Raw genomic sequence first — 18,566 nt, 5'->3', positions numbered from 1 at the left:
TGTTTTATCTGGTTCACTTTGTCACGTTTCTTGCCTTTTCCTTTTCCAGTGTTTCTAGTGTTGGATATTCCATTAAGTGTTGGCCATTCCATCACATCTAGTCTTAGACTGTACCCTTTTAGAATCAGTTGTTGAGAGTTGAAGAACAGTAAACCCACACCATAATGCCACAGCCTCCACCACTGTTTAAGAAGCATAGAATTATAGAATTGTTCAGGTGGGAAAAGACTTTAGCACCATCAAGTCCAACCATTAACCCAACACTGCCAAAGTCACCACTAACCCATGTCCCCAAGTGCCACATCCACATGTCTTTTAAATCCCTCCAGGGATGGTGACTCCTCTACTGCCCTGGAAAGTCTGTACCACAGTTTGATCACCTTTTTGGTGAAGAAATTTTTCTCAATATCCAACCTAAATCTCCCATGGTGCAACTTGAAGCTTCCACCACCTCCTTCACCATCATCACTGCTGGCTCTGAAGGACACAGGGAAGGACCTTCAGCCCTTGCTATTGAGGAAGCCATGCTGCAGGTGTTCTGGGCTGGAGTAAGGGTGTTTCCACAGCAGGAAGAGAATGAGAACAGGAATTCCTCCAACTCAAACCCAAAAGTTTACATTGGCTGCCAGTCAACCCTTCCCAGTAAAGCCAGATGCCTCCGTTTCTCCAACTTGCAAGAAAAGCCACCTTAGCCAACCCACCACCTGGCAAGCAATGATATGGGCACAAGTACAACCATCCAGAGCAACATGCTCTGCTCTTGAACCCATTCCCATGGGAGGCATCTGCTCCCATATCCCCAGACCCTGACCAATGAGAGCACCTTTGATGTCCAAATACTGATCACTCATCACATATTGCACAAAAACTTCCAAGAAGAGGCAGAAAAGAAAGCGTGTTGGGGAAGAAAACAGGGAAGTCAATTGCCCAAGACTTCAGCTTGTTCAGACCCGCTAAGCAAGCCTGAGTGAAAAAGAGTAACTCTGTGTGTCCGGGTGCTACTTGGTCACCGTTTACATGATGCAGCCACAGAGCCATGTGAATTCATTGAGCAAGCACAAACAGCTTCACTCGGTGTCACACCAACTTTGTCTTCACTGCTTATTGTCATAATCCCAATATTGTAGGAGAAGCAACAATGAGGACCAGGAGGTCCAAACCACAGTTTGTGCTGCAGGCTATAAGAGGACTTGGAAGAAAAGTAGAAAGATACTTTAGGACAACCCATGAGGTCCACCAGCCAAATGGCATCTCCACTACCTATGACAACGACCGTAGGTCAAGACAATGGAGTCACAAATGCCCTCTCCACGAGGGACATCCCAAAGTCAGCATTAACCTACTGCAGGGGAAGGTGGGGCCATCCAAGAGATCAATCTCAGTGCCTAATCTGGGGACTCAGAAGAGCAGCAAGACTGCCAGGAACTTGTCATCAGTGTGCCATGCTGTCCCTGTGACATGGAGAGGCTCTTGGGGACTTGGCCCAATGACTCCACTGCAGTGGGAACATGCAATGCTGGTCCTGGTGCAGGATCATAGACCTCATTTTCTGGAGTCATTGCGTGACTCTCTTGCCTTGCAGGCTGGCAGGATTTGCTGATAAGGCTGCAATAAGCAAGAGCAGATACAAAGAACAGTGGGAAATTTTTTTCCCCCTTTGGAGATGAGGGTTTTATAGCCCTGGGGTAGATAAGAGCTTAATATTAACATTAGTGGGGTGGAACAGCCTCTTGCTGGTGGAAGGTCTCCCCAGGGTACATTTATCAGGGGCTGATTAAGTCACCCCTGCATCAGCTTAGGGTAGGGGAAGGGAAGAGGCTCAAGGGGAGAGAAATAAGCCCTTCTCTTCATAGTGTCAGAGGGGAAATACCCCAGTTTATAGCACCCCATCTATTTTAGCACCTCTCCCTCTCTTGATGCCAAGGGAGACATCCTATGATACCGTGTAAGACCATTCCAAGCATCTTGCAGAGGCAGGAGAAACCCCTGAGACCTTGGTCAGATATCCCTGCAAGCACATATCTCCTTGAACATCCCATTCAACAGCCTCGTGACCCCAGGTGAAGTCCCAGTTTTCCTGCTGGCATTCATAATAGAACAGAATAGAATGTTCTGAGCTGGGAGGGACCCACAAGGATCACACAGTCCTGGCCCTGCAGAAGACAACCCCAAGAATCCCATCATGTGCATGACAGCATTGTCCAAATACTCCTTGAGCTCTGGCAGGCTTGAGGCCATGACCACTTCCCTGGGAAACCTGTTCCAGTGCCTGACCATGCTCTGAGGGAAGAAACTTTCTAATGAGCAGCCTAAACCTCCCCTTTCCATCATCACTGCAGTGAAAGCCTCAGTTGCTCACTGTAAGTATGGGACTCCATCTCCCATATCTTTGCTTGCCCCTAATGACCTTCCTCAATTAAACCCTCCAATTACTCCTTGGGTAGAGTAGCCAAGTGCCACGATTCCGTTGCTGGAATTGGGGCCCTGATAAGCCAGGGAAGCTTTGATCACTCCATGGCCAACTGCTTTTATGGTTGGTTTTAAAATGAGTCATGAGATCAGTCATGGCAACAGGGCTCCAGCTTCTCTTTCAAGGTGGAGCAATGCGCCCAGCACCCTCATTCCCACAGGAAAAGGTCCAGGCAGAAACACATCTTCTCCCTCAAGCTGAGACACCTGCCTGATACCAGCATTCAGGCTGGTGGCATCTCCTCACTGGGAAAGCCAATCTCCAGCCCCAAAACGGGCCAGAAGTACCACTTGTGACCCTTCCTCATGGGTGGAAGGAAGACAGGATTTGTTACAACATTTAATAACCCTTCTGATTAGAATTGAATGCTGCATTTCTAATTTCTTTCCTTTGGCTCTTTGAGATCTTTTATCAGGAATTATCTCCCCATGGGGATTAACACTTGTGTGCTTCACTTTTGCTGCTTGTCTCCAACAGTGATGACAGAAGGAAATCCCTGAACCTCCACTGGAACAGAGTTGGGATCCCTCATACCTTGAACTAGTTTCTGGTTTACCCTTTTGGGGGCAAAAGTCTCTGCTCAGCCTCCATGAGCAGCTTCTGGGGTGCTGGAGGTGGTGGGACCTTGCACTGATGAAGTTTCCACTGTGGTGGTTTGGGGAAGATGCTGGTTCTCTGCTCTACCCAGGTTCAACCTGTGGATGAAGCAGAACTTGAAACAACAGTGCTGGACACATTAAACCTGGTTCTGCTCCACCGCTGTGGGGGCTTCCAAACCAGTGTGAACCCTTCCTTCTCCTCCCACTCCTCCCCTCCCTCTTCCCTGGAGAAAGCAGTCAGTGTTTGGGCTGATCAACTGCCCTGTGGCATTAGAGGTACAAGGTACCTGTGAATCAGAGGGGATGAAGGCAGGTAAGGGTGGAGTTTGTCCCCCAGGTTGAGAAGGGAACAGCAGAGATTCAGAGATAACTGCTCCCTGCACGCAAAGTGCTCCTCAGGAGAGGCTGAGGGAGCTGGGAGTGTTTAGCCTGGAGAAGAGGAGGCTCAGAGGTGACCTCAGCACTGTCTGGAAGTGCCTGAAGGGAAGTTCTGGCCAGGTGGGGGTTGGTCTCTTCTCCCAGGCACTCAGCAATTGGACAAGGGGGCACGATGGGCTCAAGCTCTGCCAGGGGAAATTGAAGTTGGAGATGAGAAAAACCTTCTTTGCAGAGAGAGTGCTCAGGCATTGGAATGGGCTGCCCAGAGAGGGGGTGGATTCCCCATCCCTGGAGGTTTTTCAGCTGAGATTGGTCGTGGCACTGAGTGCCATGATCTGGTAAAGGGACTGGAGTTGGACCAAGGGTTGGACTTGATGATCTCGGGGGTTTTTTCCAACCCAATTGATTCTATGATTCTAATCTATGAAAAGCTCCAGGCTCCTGGAAAGTTCTTCAAACCTGGCTGTACACCCACTATGGCTTGATTTTCCATGGGGGAAACGAAAAGGGTAAAGAGATGGCAGCAGGTCCCATAGAGCCAGGGGCAACCAGATTCCATAAGCACTGGGAAAGGCGAAAACCTCTAGGATATGGGGTACTCCTCAGGCTCTGACCTAGGTGCAGGATGTGGGCTGGAGAGCCAGGATACACTCAGTGCTGGCAGACACCTGTATGTCCCCAACACTGAGAGAACCCGCATCCCCAACCCAACCTGCTCCATTTCAATTAAAAACATCCTGGGAATGAGGGCTTCCCAGGACAGCCCTTGGAATGGGGCTGTTCTCCACTCCCAAGGGGGTTTTAGGATTGGCATGGGAGGAGAAGCCCCCTGAAAACTCAGACTTGGGATGAAGGGAGCAGGATCCTAATTCACTGAAGCTTTGCTGTCCCCTCACGCTGGGATTTGGGACATGAACGCCCTCCCGTGGCACCCGTCACACCAGCTCCTCCAGTGCCTGTGGCTGCTGGGCACAGAGGAGCCAGGAGGTTTACCCCTGATGGGAGTTTTTTTGTGGGAGGAACATTCAGGGAGGGGGATCTCTAGGAGACTGACCCCCCCGCAGAGTATCCCGCATCTCTTATCATCCTCAGTAGCTGTGGGAGCCACAGAACCAGCTAAACTTGGTTCCCTTCGAGGGTTTTTTCAGCTGGAAGGTGAATTGCCAGAGTGAAGTGAGCTGGAAGTTTTCACGCTGTCTTTACTCTGATGTTCCCAGCCACCGCTTGCGGATTCTTTGCTGTCTTGTACGTCCAAGGCAACAACCGTTACCCTTCTCTGCCCACCACTTCTCATCCTGTCTGCGCTGCCAGAATCCCCCAGAGGCACCAAATCCGCTGCTCGACAGGGACTAAACCAGCCGAGGGATGCAGAGAAGAGGCAGAGACAGGGCAGGCAATTGCCTCGGCAAATCTCGGTCGGGATTTCACCCTCGGCTCCTACTCTGTTGCATTTTCTTCCCTTTCTTTTATTTCCCCGTTTCCTTCTGATTCCAACCAGCTGAAGGGCCCCCTCTCCTGGTGCAGGGCAGGGAGGTGGCCATCCATGCCTCCCCTGCCGTGGCCAAATTCATGCTTCGTTTTCATTCAGGGAATCACACCCTCAAACCAGGACCTATCCTGGGAAAAATTCCAGACGGGACACGGCAGCAGCTGTGCTCAGAGTATTCTCCTCTGTATCTGCTGCATGGACGAGCCTCAGCTGCATCACCACATCATCCATCATCCTTCCAGCCATCCCGGGGAATGCTCATGGTCTTGGGGTTTCAGGGGGAGAAAAAAAACTGTGGCAGCTCTGAGCATCTGTTGCTGTGCTTGTGTTGGAGTATTTCCCCCTTCATGATGGACTCAGAAAACTTGGGACTGGGTGCGATTCCCCACCAAGCTGGTGGTTCATGCCTGATCTTTTCACCCAAGAGCTGAGACCCACCAGCCTCATGTTGCTCCCCAGCCCCAGGGAGAAGGGACTTGTGACTCCAGTGGTGCTGTGATATTTCTGGAATTCTAGTTAACTGACACACAACACATCCTGTGAGGGTGCAGAGGACTGCTGAAGTGTGTGCAAGGCTGCATGGGTGCACTGATGCATGGGTGGATGGGTTTGGGCTTGCAAACGCATTTCTGGTATGTGAGTTGGTTTCAGTTCCTTCCAGTATGGCTCTGCTTTGGGCTGGGCAACGATGAGGCTCTTCCCCAACTCCTCGATGCCATCAAACCCACTGGACCCTGGGGAAACCTGGGCCTACAAAGGGATGCCTGACTCCAGCAGTAGGTCCCTGGCTCTTTCCTGTGCACTTGTGGAGCAAGGATGTGCTTCTTAAATGAGCTGAACTTTGCAACCCACTCCCTTGGCCTCTGGGATCTCCCTGGTTCTGTAACCTGACTTTCCCTGTCCCCTACAGTCTTTTTGTCCCCTTCAGATCCATCTCCATTACCTCTTCCTGGTCCCCTCATCCCAGGGAGATCATCCTTCCCTGCCAGCTGTGCAGAACCCAGGCTAAGAGCTTATTTTTTGCCTCCTCCATCAGGAGATACATCCACAGGGGTGTCACTCTCAGGGGTTGCAATCTCTTCCCATGCCATGGCATTCTGGTTGGGATGCTGAAGGATAGGGAGAAGTGACAGTCAGCCAAAAACTGGTGGTAGGCCAGTACCCAGACTTCCTGCCTCACTGTGTGTGACAGTGCTGGTGCTGGGGCAGGAAGTGACAAACATCTCAGTGTCACCTTGGCGTTCCGGTGAGAACACACCCATGGGCCTGCACCCTTCCCAGGGTATGGATGCACCAGGGATGAGCAGATACCTGGCCATCCCAAGGTAGCAGCATGGTGAAGGAAAAGTGACAGGACACCCAGAGGATGTTTCCCCCCTCCCATTCCTCTCTCCATTATGTTTCCTTGCTGGAATGGACCAAGGGATGTTTGCAGGCTGCAGTGCATGGGATGCCATTGCCAGAGACCCTGGGATGCTGCAGTGAGGGCTAGGAGATGGTGGGGGAGACCCCAGGACAGACCCCTGCTCTCTGCCCACCTTGCTGCAACCAGACCCCCACTCTCACCCCTATCATCATCATCATCATCATCATCATCATCATCATCATCATCAATGAACCATGAAATCAGAGAATGGGTTGGGTTTGAAGGGACCTTAAAGATCATTGAATAATTCTATTAATTCCTTTAATTCTATCCTATGTCATATCATCTTGTTATATGTTATGCTCCATGATATTTTTATGTGATGTCATGTTACATATTATTACTTTATTATTTGAGCAATTTATCATTATTTATTGCTTTATTATTATTGTTGTTATTACTGTTATTATAATAATTTACTATATTATAATATACTATTATATTATATTACATTATGTTATACCATGTCATCTTACATCATGGTGTTATATTCTATATTATATTGTTATTTTCCTGCTTGAGCATTTTGTACTTTTTATTATTAGCAACATTATTATCTTGTAGAAACATAAAATAATGGATTTATTTAAGTATTATAGTATAGCATAGTATAGTTATTATCTTATACTCTAGTCATATGATGTTATATATTATTGTCATTTGACCATTTCATGGTTATTTGTTGTTATGTTTTAATTATTTTTATTATTTTATTGGCATTTAACATCATTTTAGTACTATTTTGCTCCCATGTGAGCACACACCGAGCAGGCAGCCTGGCCCAGGCAGGAACCGAGGGGCCATTCCCGCTCCCAGTGTCGTTCCCGGTGCTGGTCCCGTTACCGGTGCCCGTGTGGGCGTAGCTGGCAGTGCCACTGCCGGTGCCGCTCCCGCTCCCAGTGCCGCTGGCTTTCCCGCTCCCGGTGTGAATTCCCGCTGCCAGTGCCCGTGCCCGCGCGGGTCCCGGTGCCGGTGCCGGTGCTGGCGTCGTTCCCATTGCCGGTGCGGGTCTTGCTGCCTCTGTCAGTTCTCTTGCTGCACCCAGTAGGGGTGCCGGTCCCCATGTTGGTGTCCACCCCGCTACCGGTGCCGGTCCCTTTGCCGTTGCCGCTCGGTGCAGGTCCTATTCCCGTTCCCAGTGCAGGTGCACGTGCCGCTGCCGCTCGGTGTAGGTCCCGCTCCCAATCCCGGTGCGGGTGGTGGTGCCGCTCGATGCAGATCCCGCTCCCGGTGCAGGTGCCGGTAGTGCTGCAGGTCCCATTCCCGTTCCCGGTACTGGTGCAGGTCCCGCTCCCGTTCCCACTCGGGGCAGGTCCTGTTCCCCCTCCCGTTCCCGGTGCCGCTCGGGGCAGGTCCCGCTCCCGTTCCCATTCCCGTTCCCCGTGCCGCTCGGGGCAGGTCCTGCTCCCGTCCCCCGTACTGGTGCAGGTCCCGTTCCCGGTGGCGATCGGGGCAGGTCCCACTCTTGTTCCCGTTCCCGGTACCGCTGAGGGCAGGTCCCGCTCCCATTCTCGGTGCCGCTCGGGGCAGGTCCCGTTTCCGTTCCCGGTGCCGCTGGGGGCAGGTCCCGCTCTTGTTCCCGTTCCCTGTGCTGCTGGGGGCAGGTCCCGCTCCTGTTCCCGCTCCCGTTCCCGGTACTGGTGCAGGTCCCATTCCCGTTCCCGGTACTGGTGCAGGTCCCATTGCCGCTCCCAGTACTGGTGCAGGTCCCATTCCCGTTCCCGGTACTGGTGCAGGTCCCATTCCCGTTCCCAGTACTGGTGCAGGTCCCATTGCCGCTCCCAGTACTGGTGCAGGTCCCATTCCCGTTCCCGGTACTGGTGCAGGTCCCATTGCCGCTCCCGGTGGCGCTCCCGGTCACCGCCGGCAGGTGGCGCCGCGTCCCTCCCGGTGCCCCCGCCCAGCTGCCGGCGCGGTCCGCCCGGAGCATGCGCGGTGCGGCTCGGGGCGCTCCGGTTCCGGGCGTCGCTCCCTCCCTCCCTCCCTCCGGCCGTCTGTCCGTCCGTCCCTCCCTCCCTCCGACCCCGCCGCCCCGCACCCCCCGCCCGCCCCGGCCCTCCGCACCCCGCGGGTCCCGCACCGCGCTGGGCCCCGCCGCGCTCCGGCGGCGGCGGCGGCTCCGGCTTCCCCCGCCCCTTCCGCCGCCCCCCCCGCGCCCCCCGGCGGCCCAGCCGAGCCCGGAGGCCCCGGCGGCGCCGCATGGAGCAGCGGGCGGCGGGCTGAGCCCCGGCCCGCAGGGAGGTGAGTGATGCGGGCCCCGCGCCGGGGCAGCGGGGCGCGGACAATGGGCCGGGGGGCGGGTCCGGCCCCGCTGACCCGCCGTGACCCCGCACGGCCGCGCCCGCCCCGCCGCCGTCCCCGGGGACGCCTCGCCCCGCGCCCTGTCCCGCAGGGACAGACCGACAGACAGGCAGGCACCCCCGCAGCATCCCTGCCCACGGCCCCGAGCCCGCCCGGGGTACCAACTCCTCCTCCCGCTGCATCCCCATCCCATACAAAGGCCCTTGGGAGAGGGGGATTTGGGACCAAAGGAGGGGCTCGGGTGTCCAAAGGCGTTGGCAGCGCGTTTATTGTTGGGTTGATTTTTTTAAATTTGGGGATTTTTTTTTTTTTGGTCAATAAGCCGGCAGCGGGTTATTTATAGCCACGGCTGTTGCTCGTTGGTTTAGCGAGAGTGAAAGGGGCTGTGCCGTCGGGCGAAAAAAACAGTCCCAAAAAAATCAAAATTCAGAGGGAAAAGTAAAAAAAAAAATCGAAGATGGGAGGGCTGGGCAGAGGGAGGAGGAGGAGAATGGCAGCTTTCCTTGCGGGACAGGGATTTGTTCCCAGTGGACCCACGCAGGAGCACAGCCCCATCCTGGCAAGGTAGGGAGGGGCCAGAGAGATTCAGGGAGGGATGTGGAAAGATTTGGGAGCATCCCCATCCACCCTCACGGAGAATCGGTGGGATGGGAGTGATGAAACCCTTGCAAGCCCAGGGAGTTTTGGGGTGCACTTCACCCTGTGGCTGCTGCCTCCCCCCATCTTTTTAGTTTCGAGTGAGTGTTTGCCAAAAAACCCCTTCTGTGCTCCTCTCCACGCCATGTGTGAATCCTCAGGGATACCCTGACATCCTTCAGGACCTGGGGCGGAAAACAATCACCCTGATGAGGTTTTTGTAGGATAGAGGAGGGCCTGGAAAACCTCACTGTGATGGGAAGGCCAGGAGCAGCTTCTCTCCAGGCCTCCAGCTGTCCCCCAGGTGCCTCCTGTGGTCTGACCAGCAGCATCTTCTCTTTTTCTTCTAAAAAAATTTTAAATCATTGAAAAAGAAGGAAGACACCTTCCCTTTCTTCACAGCAGGGCACCCATTTGTGGCTGGTTTGGAGGAGCAGCTCTGAAACCGTGTGAGCTCATGGGTGAGATGAAGGAGGAACGTTTTTCTTTCAATTAGAGTAATCGTAGGTGTTCCTTGTAATAACAGGCGATACGATCTTTCAGAGGCAGGGAGGATGTTGTCTGGTTTTGTGTTGGTTTGGGTTTCTCTATTTAAGTTTAAAGAACTTCCCTGGGAGATGTTTTGGTCAGGGGAGATAGATGAGCAGAAGTGGGTAGATGCAAATCCACACATCTGTTTCCATCAGGAATGAAGGTTTCCTACCATTGGCAACTAAACTTTATTTAATATAGAGTCATCTTGGTGATGGGCAGGTGCTCCCTGTTCCCCTAATTGGGTTTGAAATGGAAATGTGGCATCTTTCCTCCACCCCATGCTATGGTGATGGTGCTCCTCAGGTGGAATTCACACTGGGAGTCCCCAGTTCCTCCCCAGCCTGCCTGTGGGTCTGGCACAGCACAGTTTTGGCTGGTGATTAAGGACAGGAAAGGTTTCCCTAGCTCATTTCTCTGGTGCCCTTTGGATGGTGACAAAGGTACTCACTGTACCTGGCCTTCCCACCTTTCCCAACTCTTGGCTGCTGAGCCAGGCTTCCTGGAAGGAAATCCAGAAGCAGGACTGTGGGGAAGGCAGTGGGGATGAACCTCGGGGGGCAGCGTTGGGATGAGATGCATCACTGGGATTGCTGAACTGAGTGGCTCAGAGCATGCTCAGGTGGAGAAAAACGGGACGTGGGTTTTGGCAGAGTGTGTTCACCTGAGCACAACCCAAACCCCAATTCAGGAATGGGGAGCTTCCACAGGGAACAAACCCACGCCTGGCAGGGCTGAAGATAGCCAGACCCAGCCAGCTCTTGGCTCTGCCAAATTGGTCAAGCTGCTCTCTGGCAAATTTTTAATTATTATTATTTTCTCCCTTGTGCTGCTGCACATCCTCCTTTAGGAGAGAAAGGGCAATGCCTGTGTTTTCCTGAAAGGCAGAGAATGCTGCTTTTAAGCTCTGGATCCACCCCACCAGCATCAGTGCATCCTTCTCCTAACCTACCATCCCACAGGGATACGGGGCTGGCGGAAGCGGCCACGGACACGAGGTCGTGGGTGACGTGCAGAGCAGGAACTGCTGGCTGTCACATGAGGCCACCACAGGCCTTCAAGGGGCCGGGTGGCAGCAGCCCTGGAGCTGGGAGCTCTCAGGGGCGTGTGGTTTCCTCCTCCTCCTCCTCAGAAAGTCTCGGCTTTGAGGCAGGCAATTAGGTAACAATTGGAAATGGAATGAGGCTCAGGACGAGGAAGGTCCGTGCTGGGGTAATTTATGCTGGGGCAACTTGTGCCAGGGCTCTGAAAAGGGCAGCTCTTAGTGTTGGAATCACCTCCCTCTTTAATACTGAAAAGCAAATTTATTTTGTGTATTTATAACAATGACACAGTCCAGTGCCATGAATATCCATGATCTTGGAAGATTAAAAAGCTGGGACCGGCTGGAACATGTACTTGGTGTGGTTTGCTGGGGTAGTTTCCTTTTTAGCAGGGAAAAACTACTTTTTGTGAAGGCAGGCTATGAATTTTATATCCACTCTGCTTTTATCAAATACAAATTCTGGTAGCATCCATGAGCTGAAAGGCCAAACAACTGGCCTGGGGATTGGGAAGATCCAGCTCCTGTGCAGGGTGGGAGGTGGCTTTTCTAACAGGCAGGTGGGCTATGGTCCTGGGGTGGCCTCCTGGGCATCCCTTCTAGATGCTTCCTGATACCCTGACCTGGCTCCAGCCACGGTTTTCCAGCTGGAGTCACACCTCTGATAAAACCTCCATCCTGCTCATTTTTGATGTTTTAAAGTAACACACAGACGGTAGGAAGCACTCACTCAACGCTTTGGGCATCAGCTGCTCCTTGAGCAACGCCCAGAACCAGCTTCTACTCGGTGTCCCCACTGGGTGCTGGATGGGCACCACGGCTGAGAGCCCTGGCAGTGAGAAATTCCCTGCATCACATCTTAAACCACCTCCTTCCAGACTTCAGCCAAATCCTTCTCCCTGGACTGAGAGAGTGTAGTTTATTCCCTGTTTTTCTTGTGGTACATTTTGGACTGGTGGGATCCAGACTTTTTGCTGAAATTTTTGTTGCATCGAAATTTTAATCAAAGGTCAGCTCGGAAAGGCGGGGAGTTGGACCTGCGGCCGTTTCAGGGGGCTGCACTCCCAGCTGGCGCTCCCCAGCCCAGTATTACCCAGCTCTGCCCTCCCCTGGATCCTGGCCCCTCCATGGCATGAGCCCTCCAGGCTCACAGGTGCCCTCAGGTTGGGTTTGGGTGCCATCTCGAGAGGCTTTTCCTCATCAGCAGCCCCGGAGCTGGCTGGGAAGAAAACCAACCTGACTCGGTGGTGACAGACACTGCAAACCCCAGCACTCAGGTCCCCAAACTCTGTTCCTAGGTTGAGCATCCAAGCCTTGGTTTCTCCTTTCTGATGCCGAAAATAAAGCGGTTTGTGTTGTGTCCCCGCCCTGGGGGAAGGTGAAGGAGCTGGTTGGTGACAGCGTGACACCTTTTCCGGTTGGTGCTGGGCATGGCTGTGGTGGAAACAGGGCCGTGTTCTCACCGCATTCTTCCTCCCCACAGTTCTGCCCCTTATCTTCTTCCTCCTCCCGTCTCTCAGCCATGCCCCTTGTTTCACTTCCTCCTTCCCAAAATACTTCGAGTTGCCGACAGCAGGGCTGGGAACGGTGACCGTCAATGACCCTGAATTGATACAATGAATTAATAAATATTTGGGTGGGTTTTGGGGGTTGCTCTGCCTGTGCCCCCAGCCCAGCATGACCCCAGTGCCCCAGCCCAAGAAAGCCTGGTTTGGTTCCAGGGCCAGTGACTTCATCCCTTCCCCGGGGTGGAAGCCATGAGAATAAAGCCGGGTTTGTTCCACTCCCACACACTCATCCCAGGACCTCAGGGCAGAACACAGCACCCCTGGTCAGTGCATCCCCCTGGAGTTAGAAGCTGGTGGGACCACTTTTGTACCAGAGTCCCAATGGGTTTTATCCTTCAGGGAGTAAATACTTTTTTTTTTTTTAATCCCAGGCCTGGGAAGCTCTCAGGGCTGGATGTTTCCACACACGGGTCACCAGGGGAGACTGGGGCCCTGGATGCATAGCCTGGGAGAAGAGTGGGATAGGGCTCCTGAAGGTCATCCCTGCTCCCTTCCCTGGGAATCTCCATTCATCCACACTGTGTTGTAATTTAACTTGATGCAGATGCTGCACTTAAAAACTTTGATGTTAAGAAGCTGTATCCATGCAAATGCCTCATAATCTGGGTGAGCAGCTCCACGCTGGTCCCACCTCTGTCTGCAGGGGCTGACCTTGATTTGGTGATACTTTGGAAGCAGCACCTCAGACAGGACCTTTTTGTGGCAGGAGAAGAGATGCTCACGTGGCTTACAAACACATCCTTTGGGGGAGGCTGCTCCCTGTGCATCCTCACTAGATGTCTGTCCCTGCCATACCCAGTTCTCAGTCGTCCTTTCTCTCCATGCAGGTCTCATGGTACCAAGTGACGTGTCCCCCCTGTGAGATTCGCACCCCCAACCTCCTGAGAAGATGTCAGGGATGCAGGTAAGCTCTGGATGAAGATAGGCCGGGATGGAGCAGCCCCAGTGCTCAGGAGGCACATGAGGAAATGTGGTTTAAGTAGATCCCCTTTGGATTTACATCAGAGGGGTGTTCCTGAGGGTTGAGGGGAGTCCAGGGATGGGGTGACATGCCCATCCAAGACTCTGATGCCATACCCTCTTTCTGGCCAGGCCGTTTGGCCGTCCGGTACAGAATGTATCGCCAAGTACAACTTCCACGGTACCGCTGAGCAGGACCTGCCCTTCAGCAAAGGAGACGTCCTTACCATCGTCGCTGTCACCAAGGTAAGGTTTCCCTGCCACCTCCCACACCAGGATTTCCATGGGACACACTTCCTTCATCCTGTGACATGTGTCAGTGGGATCTCCTGCTCCTGGCAGTCCCACTGGACAGGAATCAGGCCACATGTTCAGTTAATTAATTCATGGCCTTGTTAGTTAAGGTTTCTCTGAAATGTAAGTGCCTCCTGGGAGGTGGAGGACGATGGGAGAAGCAGCAACACTGGGCTTGACTCTGGTGAAGGAAAAGAGGGGCTGTGGGTTTGGGGAGCTCTGGGATGCCCAGCAGGTTGGGAAAGGGTCCACAGTGACCCCCATGGGACCACCAGCATAAGGGTTTGCTGCTTTCAGCACCAACCCCAATCCCCTGCACATCCCATCCTTCCTGCAGCCAGGAAGCAGGTACCAGTGTGCCTGGGGAGTCCCCAGGGCCCTGCTGACACTGCTATGGACTCCTTGGGTGGAATGCAGCTGTCTCCAGAGGCCACAGGCTTGTTGTGACATCCTGCTGTTCCCACAGGATCCCAACTGGTACAAGGCGAAGAACAAGGTGGGCCGGGAGGGCATCATCCCTGCTAACTACGTCCAGAAGCGGGAAGGAGTGAAAGCTGGGATCAAGCTCAGCCTCATGCCGTGAGTATCCAACCAGGACTCTGCCAAGGTGAATTCTGGGGGGAGGTGGCTTGGTCTGGAGCATCCCTGTGCTCAGAGCCATGGCCCAAGCAGAAGCAACATTCCTCACAAGGCTTAGCGATGTCAGAAGGCATAAGAGGCAGGGGCTAAGGCTTCCCAGCACATGGATCTGGGGTTGGGATTTGCTGCTGGGGAGAGGTCTGAACGCCTTGGGAGCTGCTTGCATGGCTTGAAATGTGATGGATGGTTGGGTTGCACTTCAAACTGGGTTTTTTACCCAAAATTGGGGTTGTAAAGGCTGCTGGGAGGAAGAAGGAAGGTTGGAACAGGGTCTGTACAGGAGGGATGGGACATAGGCAGATGGATGGATGGTTTTGGTATTCCTGCTGCATCCCAGAGCCACTAGTGACTCCCAGTGTGGGGGAGCTGGAGGGAGGAAGCTCCTAGGAGTGTGCAGAGGGCTTGGATCCCAGGTTGAGGACCAGGAGATGGGAAGCAGGATGCCATGGAAGGAGCTGTATTGAGGGGTGGATGAGGACAGCAAAGAGGAGCATAGACAAACTGTCCCTGTGCAGGCAGAGATGAAAGCTGCTGCTCCACATCCCATCTTTCCCAAATGCAGTCTGACAGGGATCCAGCCAGCACATCCCCAGCCCTTACCCTGCCCTGTGTGTTCTGGTGCAGGTGGTTTCATGGGAAGATCACACGGGAGCAGGCAGAGCGGCTGCTGTACCCTCCTGAGACGGGGCTTTTCCTGGTGAGGGAGAGCACCAACTATCCTGGGGACTACACTCTGTGTGTGAGCTGTGAGGGGAAGGTGGAGCACTACCGCATCATCTACTCCTCCAGCAAGCTGAGCATCGATGAGGAGGTCTACTTTGAGAATCTCATGCAGCTGGTGGAGGTGAGGCTTGAGCTACCACCACTCTGGTCCCCCTCAGATCATAGCCTGAGGCTGGATGGGGACATACAGGGACATTGGAGCTTGTGGGTCTGGAGGTCAGGAGATGGTGGGACCTTCTCTGCTGACCCCATGGTGTGGGGTTGCTGGGGACAGACCCCTGGGGTAAGGAGAGTGGACAAGGGTAGGATGCTCAGGGGACAGAGAAACCACCAGGAGGAGGGACAAGGACCCCCAGTCCCCACCAGGCCCATCCGTGGCCTCATACTGCCACCTAGTGGGATCCCAGAGTCTGGCATCGCCTTGGCAGGACTCCCACCCCAAGGTGTCTCCCACCTCCCCACCCCCCACTGTGTCCCCCCCAGCATTACACCACAGACGCGGATGGGCTCTGCACCCGCCTCATCAAACCGAAGGTGATGGAGGGCACGGTGGCAGCGCAGGATGAGTTCTCTCGCAGTGAGTGGCCGTGCCCCCTCCCTGGCTCCTGGGAACCCACCCAGCACCCCCTCACTCCCCCTTCTCCCCCACACAGGTGGCTGGGCCCTCAACATGAAGGATCTCAAGTTGCTACAGATCATTGGCAAAGGGGAATTTGGAGGTGAGCCCAGTGTCCTAGTGCTGCAGTGGCCCTAAGCCGGGGTGGCAGTGGTGGGGAGCACTCCTGTGCAGCCCCTTAGGGTGGTGGTGGGGCCCCAGGAGGCCAGGATGCTTCCCAGTGCCTCCAATGCCCACTTCTCCTGGACTGCAGATGTGATGCTGGGGGATTACCGGGGGAACAAAGTCGCCGTGAAGTGCATTAAAAACGACGCCACAGCGCAGGCCTTTCTGGCGGAGGCATCCGTCATGACGTGAGTGTCACCGTCACTGGGGTGGGGACAGCATGAGGGAGGGGCACCTCTGTCCCTATGAGCAGGGATGAGTGGTCCCTGATACCCTGCAGGGACCCCTTCTCCTCAAAACTCTGCCCTTAACCCTCCTGTGCCACGCAGGCAGCTCCGACACAGCAACCTGGTGCAGCTCCTGGGAGTGATTGTGGAGGAGAAGAGTGGCCTTTACATCGTCACTGAGTACATGGCCAAGGTGAGACCCCCATGCCAGCCACCTGCCCTACCATTCTGTCCCTTTTGCCCCACCCAGAGTCCTGGGGCTGCACCCTGCCAGACCAGCTGGGTCATCCCAGCTTAGGTGGCATCTCCCTGGGGCCACTGTTGTGGTTGGAGGTGGCGTTTCCCATCACTGGCTCCAAGGGAGGGTTGGCATCCCCAGATCCTGCCCAAGGGAGGAACATCATCCCAAGATCCTGCCCCCAGGGAGGGGCATCATCCCTGGGTCCTGACAAGGTGGGAGAGGGCAGCAGGTGGGATGCTGACTCTGGTGATGCCGTCTCCATCCCTCCCTCCATCCATCCAGGGCAGCCTAGTAGACTACTTGCGGTCACGCGGGCGATCAGTCCTTGGGGCAGACTGCCTGCTGAAGTTCTCCTTGTAAGTACAGGGCAAGGCCATGCCCACCACCCTGACCTGCACCCACCCGTGTTTTTGGACTGCCCTGCTAACCCCCTTCTCCTCCCCACCCCACCCAGAGATGTCTGTGAAGCCATGGAGTACCTGGAAGCCAACAACTTTGTCCACCGGGACCTGGCGGCGAGGAACGTCCTGGTCTCAGAGGACAACATTGCGAAGGTCAGCGATTTCGGGCTGACCAAGGAAGCCTCCTCCACACAGGACACGGGGAAGCTGCCAGTCAAGTGGACAGCACCAGAAGCACTTAGAGAAAAGGTGGGTGAGGAGAAGGGCCCCTGGACTTACTGGATATGAAGCAGGCTGCAGGAAGGGGGCATATTCCAGGCTGCCCCAAATTTTCCATGCAGAGATGGTGCTTGAGTCTCACTTCCCACTATCTGACTCCACAACCAGCTGCAGAGGAACTATTGCCCCCCATCCCTGCCTGAGCCTGCTCACAGGGCTTCTTTCCCCTCCCTCCAGAAATTCTCCACCAAGTCAGACGTGTGGAGCTTTGGGATCCTCCTCTGGGAAATCTACTCCTTCGGGCGAGTGCCTTATCCGAGAATTGTAAGTGAGGGACTACCCCAGTACCCCGAGGGCTGATTTTTGAGGGTGCTGAGGCTGAGCCCCTGTTGGGGGGAGAGCCCATACCCTCACATCCTGATTGCCACCCTGTACCCGCAGCCCCTGAAGGATGTGGTGCCCCGTGTGGAGAAGGGCTATAAGATGGATGCTCCGGACGGTTGTCCGGCCGTCGTCTACGAGGTGATGAAGAAGTGCTGGACCCTGGACCCCGGCCACCGGCCGTCCTTCCACCAGCTCCGTGAACAGCTAGTGCATATCAAAGAGAAGGAGCTCTACCTGTGAGGTGGGGGCTCACCCACCCCAGCAGCCCGGGGGGACCCACGCTGGGGGTGGGACCGGGGTGTGGGCAGTCCCCCTGCCCAGCCCCAGCACCAGGAGGGAGCCCCGGGGGTATCGTCCCCACCCGAATCCCCCGGTTGCTTCCAAACTTCCAAATCTTGTCAGTTTTTATTTTTTATTTTCCAGGTTTGGGGTGGGGTATTTTTGGTCTCCCAGGCTCCTTTTTTTTATTTTTGTGGATTTTTTTTTGTTGTTTTCTCAGTTTTGGGGGGGGCTTTGTTGGTTTTTTTGGGGTTTTTTTATTATTTCAAGCAGGGCCCAGCTGAGCGCTGGGCATTTTACTAAAAGTACGAATCTTATTTTTTAATGTAATTACAAGAAAAAAGAAAAAAAAAAGAGCAAGAGGAAGGTTGATAAAAGGAGAATAATAATAAATAAACCAATGAAAAGGACACACAAAAAGGAAACCCCCAGCGACAGATGTGATGGTTGACGGGGAGACGCTGGACTCGCCGCCCAGTTGGGAGAGCGTGCCCACATCCCTGCCAGATGCTTTTTTTTTTGGGTTGTTTTGCTTTAAACTCGTTGCAATGTTTGCATGCTGTCTCCAGAGGCCTTTTTTTCCAGTCCTGTCCAGTGCTTTATTCTCATGTAATGCTATCGACTGTGAGATTAAAAACTGTAATAAAAAAAACCATTCCATACAGACGCGGCACATCCTGCCTCACTGCCCCTCTGTTGATGGCTCTGCTCCCTGCGGTTCTGGGATCCCTTGGCAGGGTAAAAAGTGGGGATGAACACCCCTATTTCTGCCCAGGGTCCCCATGCAGATGGGATGAGTAGCTTGGACATCACTTGGCTTGATCCTGCTCATGGGAACTGGTGAGGTTGTGACAGTGATGAAGCTGCCAAATGATGCCAAAACTCTTTAATCCAGGCTTTGCTTCCTGATGCTTGGAGCCGGTGGAGGAAAACCTGGGGATGCATTTTGGGGCTGATTCCTCGACCTCATGGACCTTG

The 18,566-nt window shown here is 54.2% G+C and overlaps 1 protein-coding gene across 1 annotated transcript; it reads left to right on the top strand.

Annotated features, from left to right (window-relative positions):
* Nucleotides 1-8,367: 8,367 nt before the first annotated feature.
* CSK (C-terminal Src kinase) lies at nucleotides 8,368-18,252 on the top strand. The gene is made up of 13 exons (XM_071568666.1): nucleotides 8,368-8,603; nucleotides 13,268-13,344; nucleotides 13,533-13,646; nucleotides 14,161-14,273; nucleotides 14,958-15,177; nucleotides 15,540-15,633; nucleotides 15,710-15,775; nucleotides 15,926-16,025; nucleotides 16,167-16,257; nucleotides 16,588-16,661; nucleotides 16,760-16,955; nucleotides 17,163-17,249; nucleotides 17,367-18,252. The coding sequence occupies exons 2-13, from the start codon at nucleotides 13,330-13,332 to the stop codon at nucleotides 17,547-17,549; spliced, it is 1,353 nt and encodes a 450-aa protein (XP_071424767.1). The 5' UTR covers nucleotides 8,368-8,603; nucleotides 13,268-13,329; the 3' UTR covers nucleotides 17,550-18,252.
* The last annotated feature ends 314 nt before the right edge of the window (nucleotides 18,253-18,566 follow it).

This window comes from Pithys albifrons, chromosome 13 (assembly GCF_047495875.1).
Source record: "Pithys albifrons albifrons isolate INPA30051 chromosome 13, PitAlb_v1, whole genome shotgun sequence".
In the NCBI taxonomy this organism is placed as follows: domain Eukaryota; kingdom Metazoa; phylum Chordata; class Aves; order Passeriformes; family Thamnophilidae; genus Pithys; species Pithys albifrons.
The sequence above is the reverse complement of the archived record's forward strand: the minus strand, read 5'-3'. Positions and strand labels throughout refer to the sequence as shown.

Excerpts from the sequence above, each read along its gene's own strand:
- CSK (XM_071568666.1), top strand. Across the intron at positions 16,258-16,587 it reads TCACTGAGTACATGGCCAAG|GGCAGCCTAGTAGACTACTT; the intron begins GTGAGACCCCCA and ends CCATCCATCCAG. Across the intron at positions 17,250-17,366 it reads GAGTGCCTTATCCGAGAATT|CCCCTGAAGGATGTGGTGCC; the intron begins GTAAGTGAGGGA and ends CTGTACCCGCAG.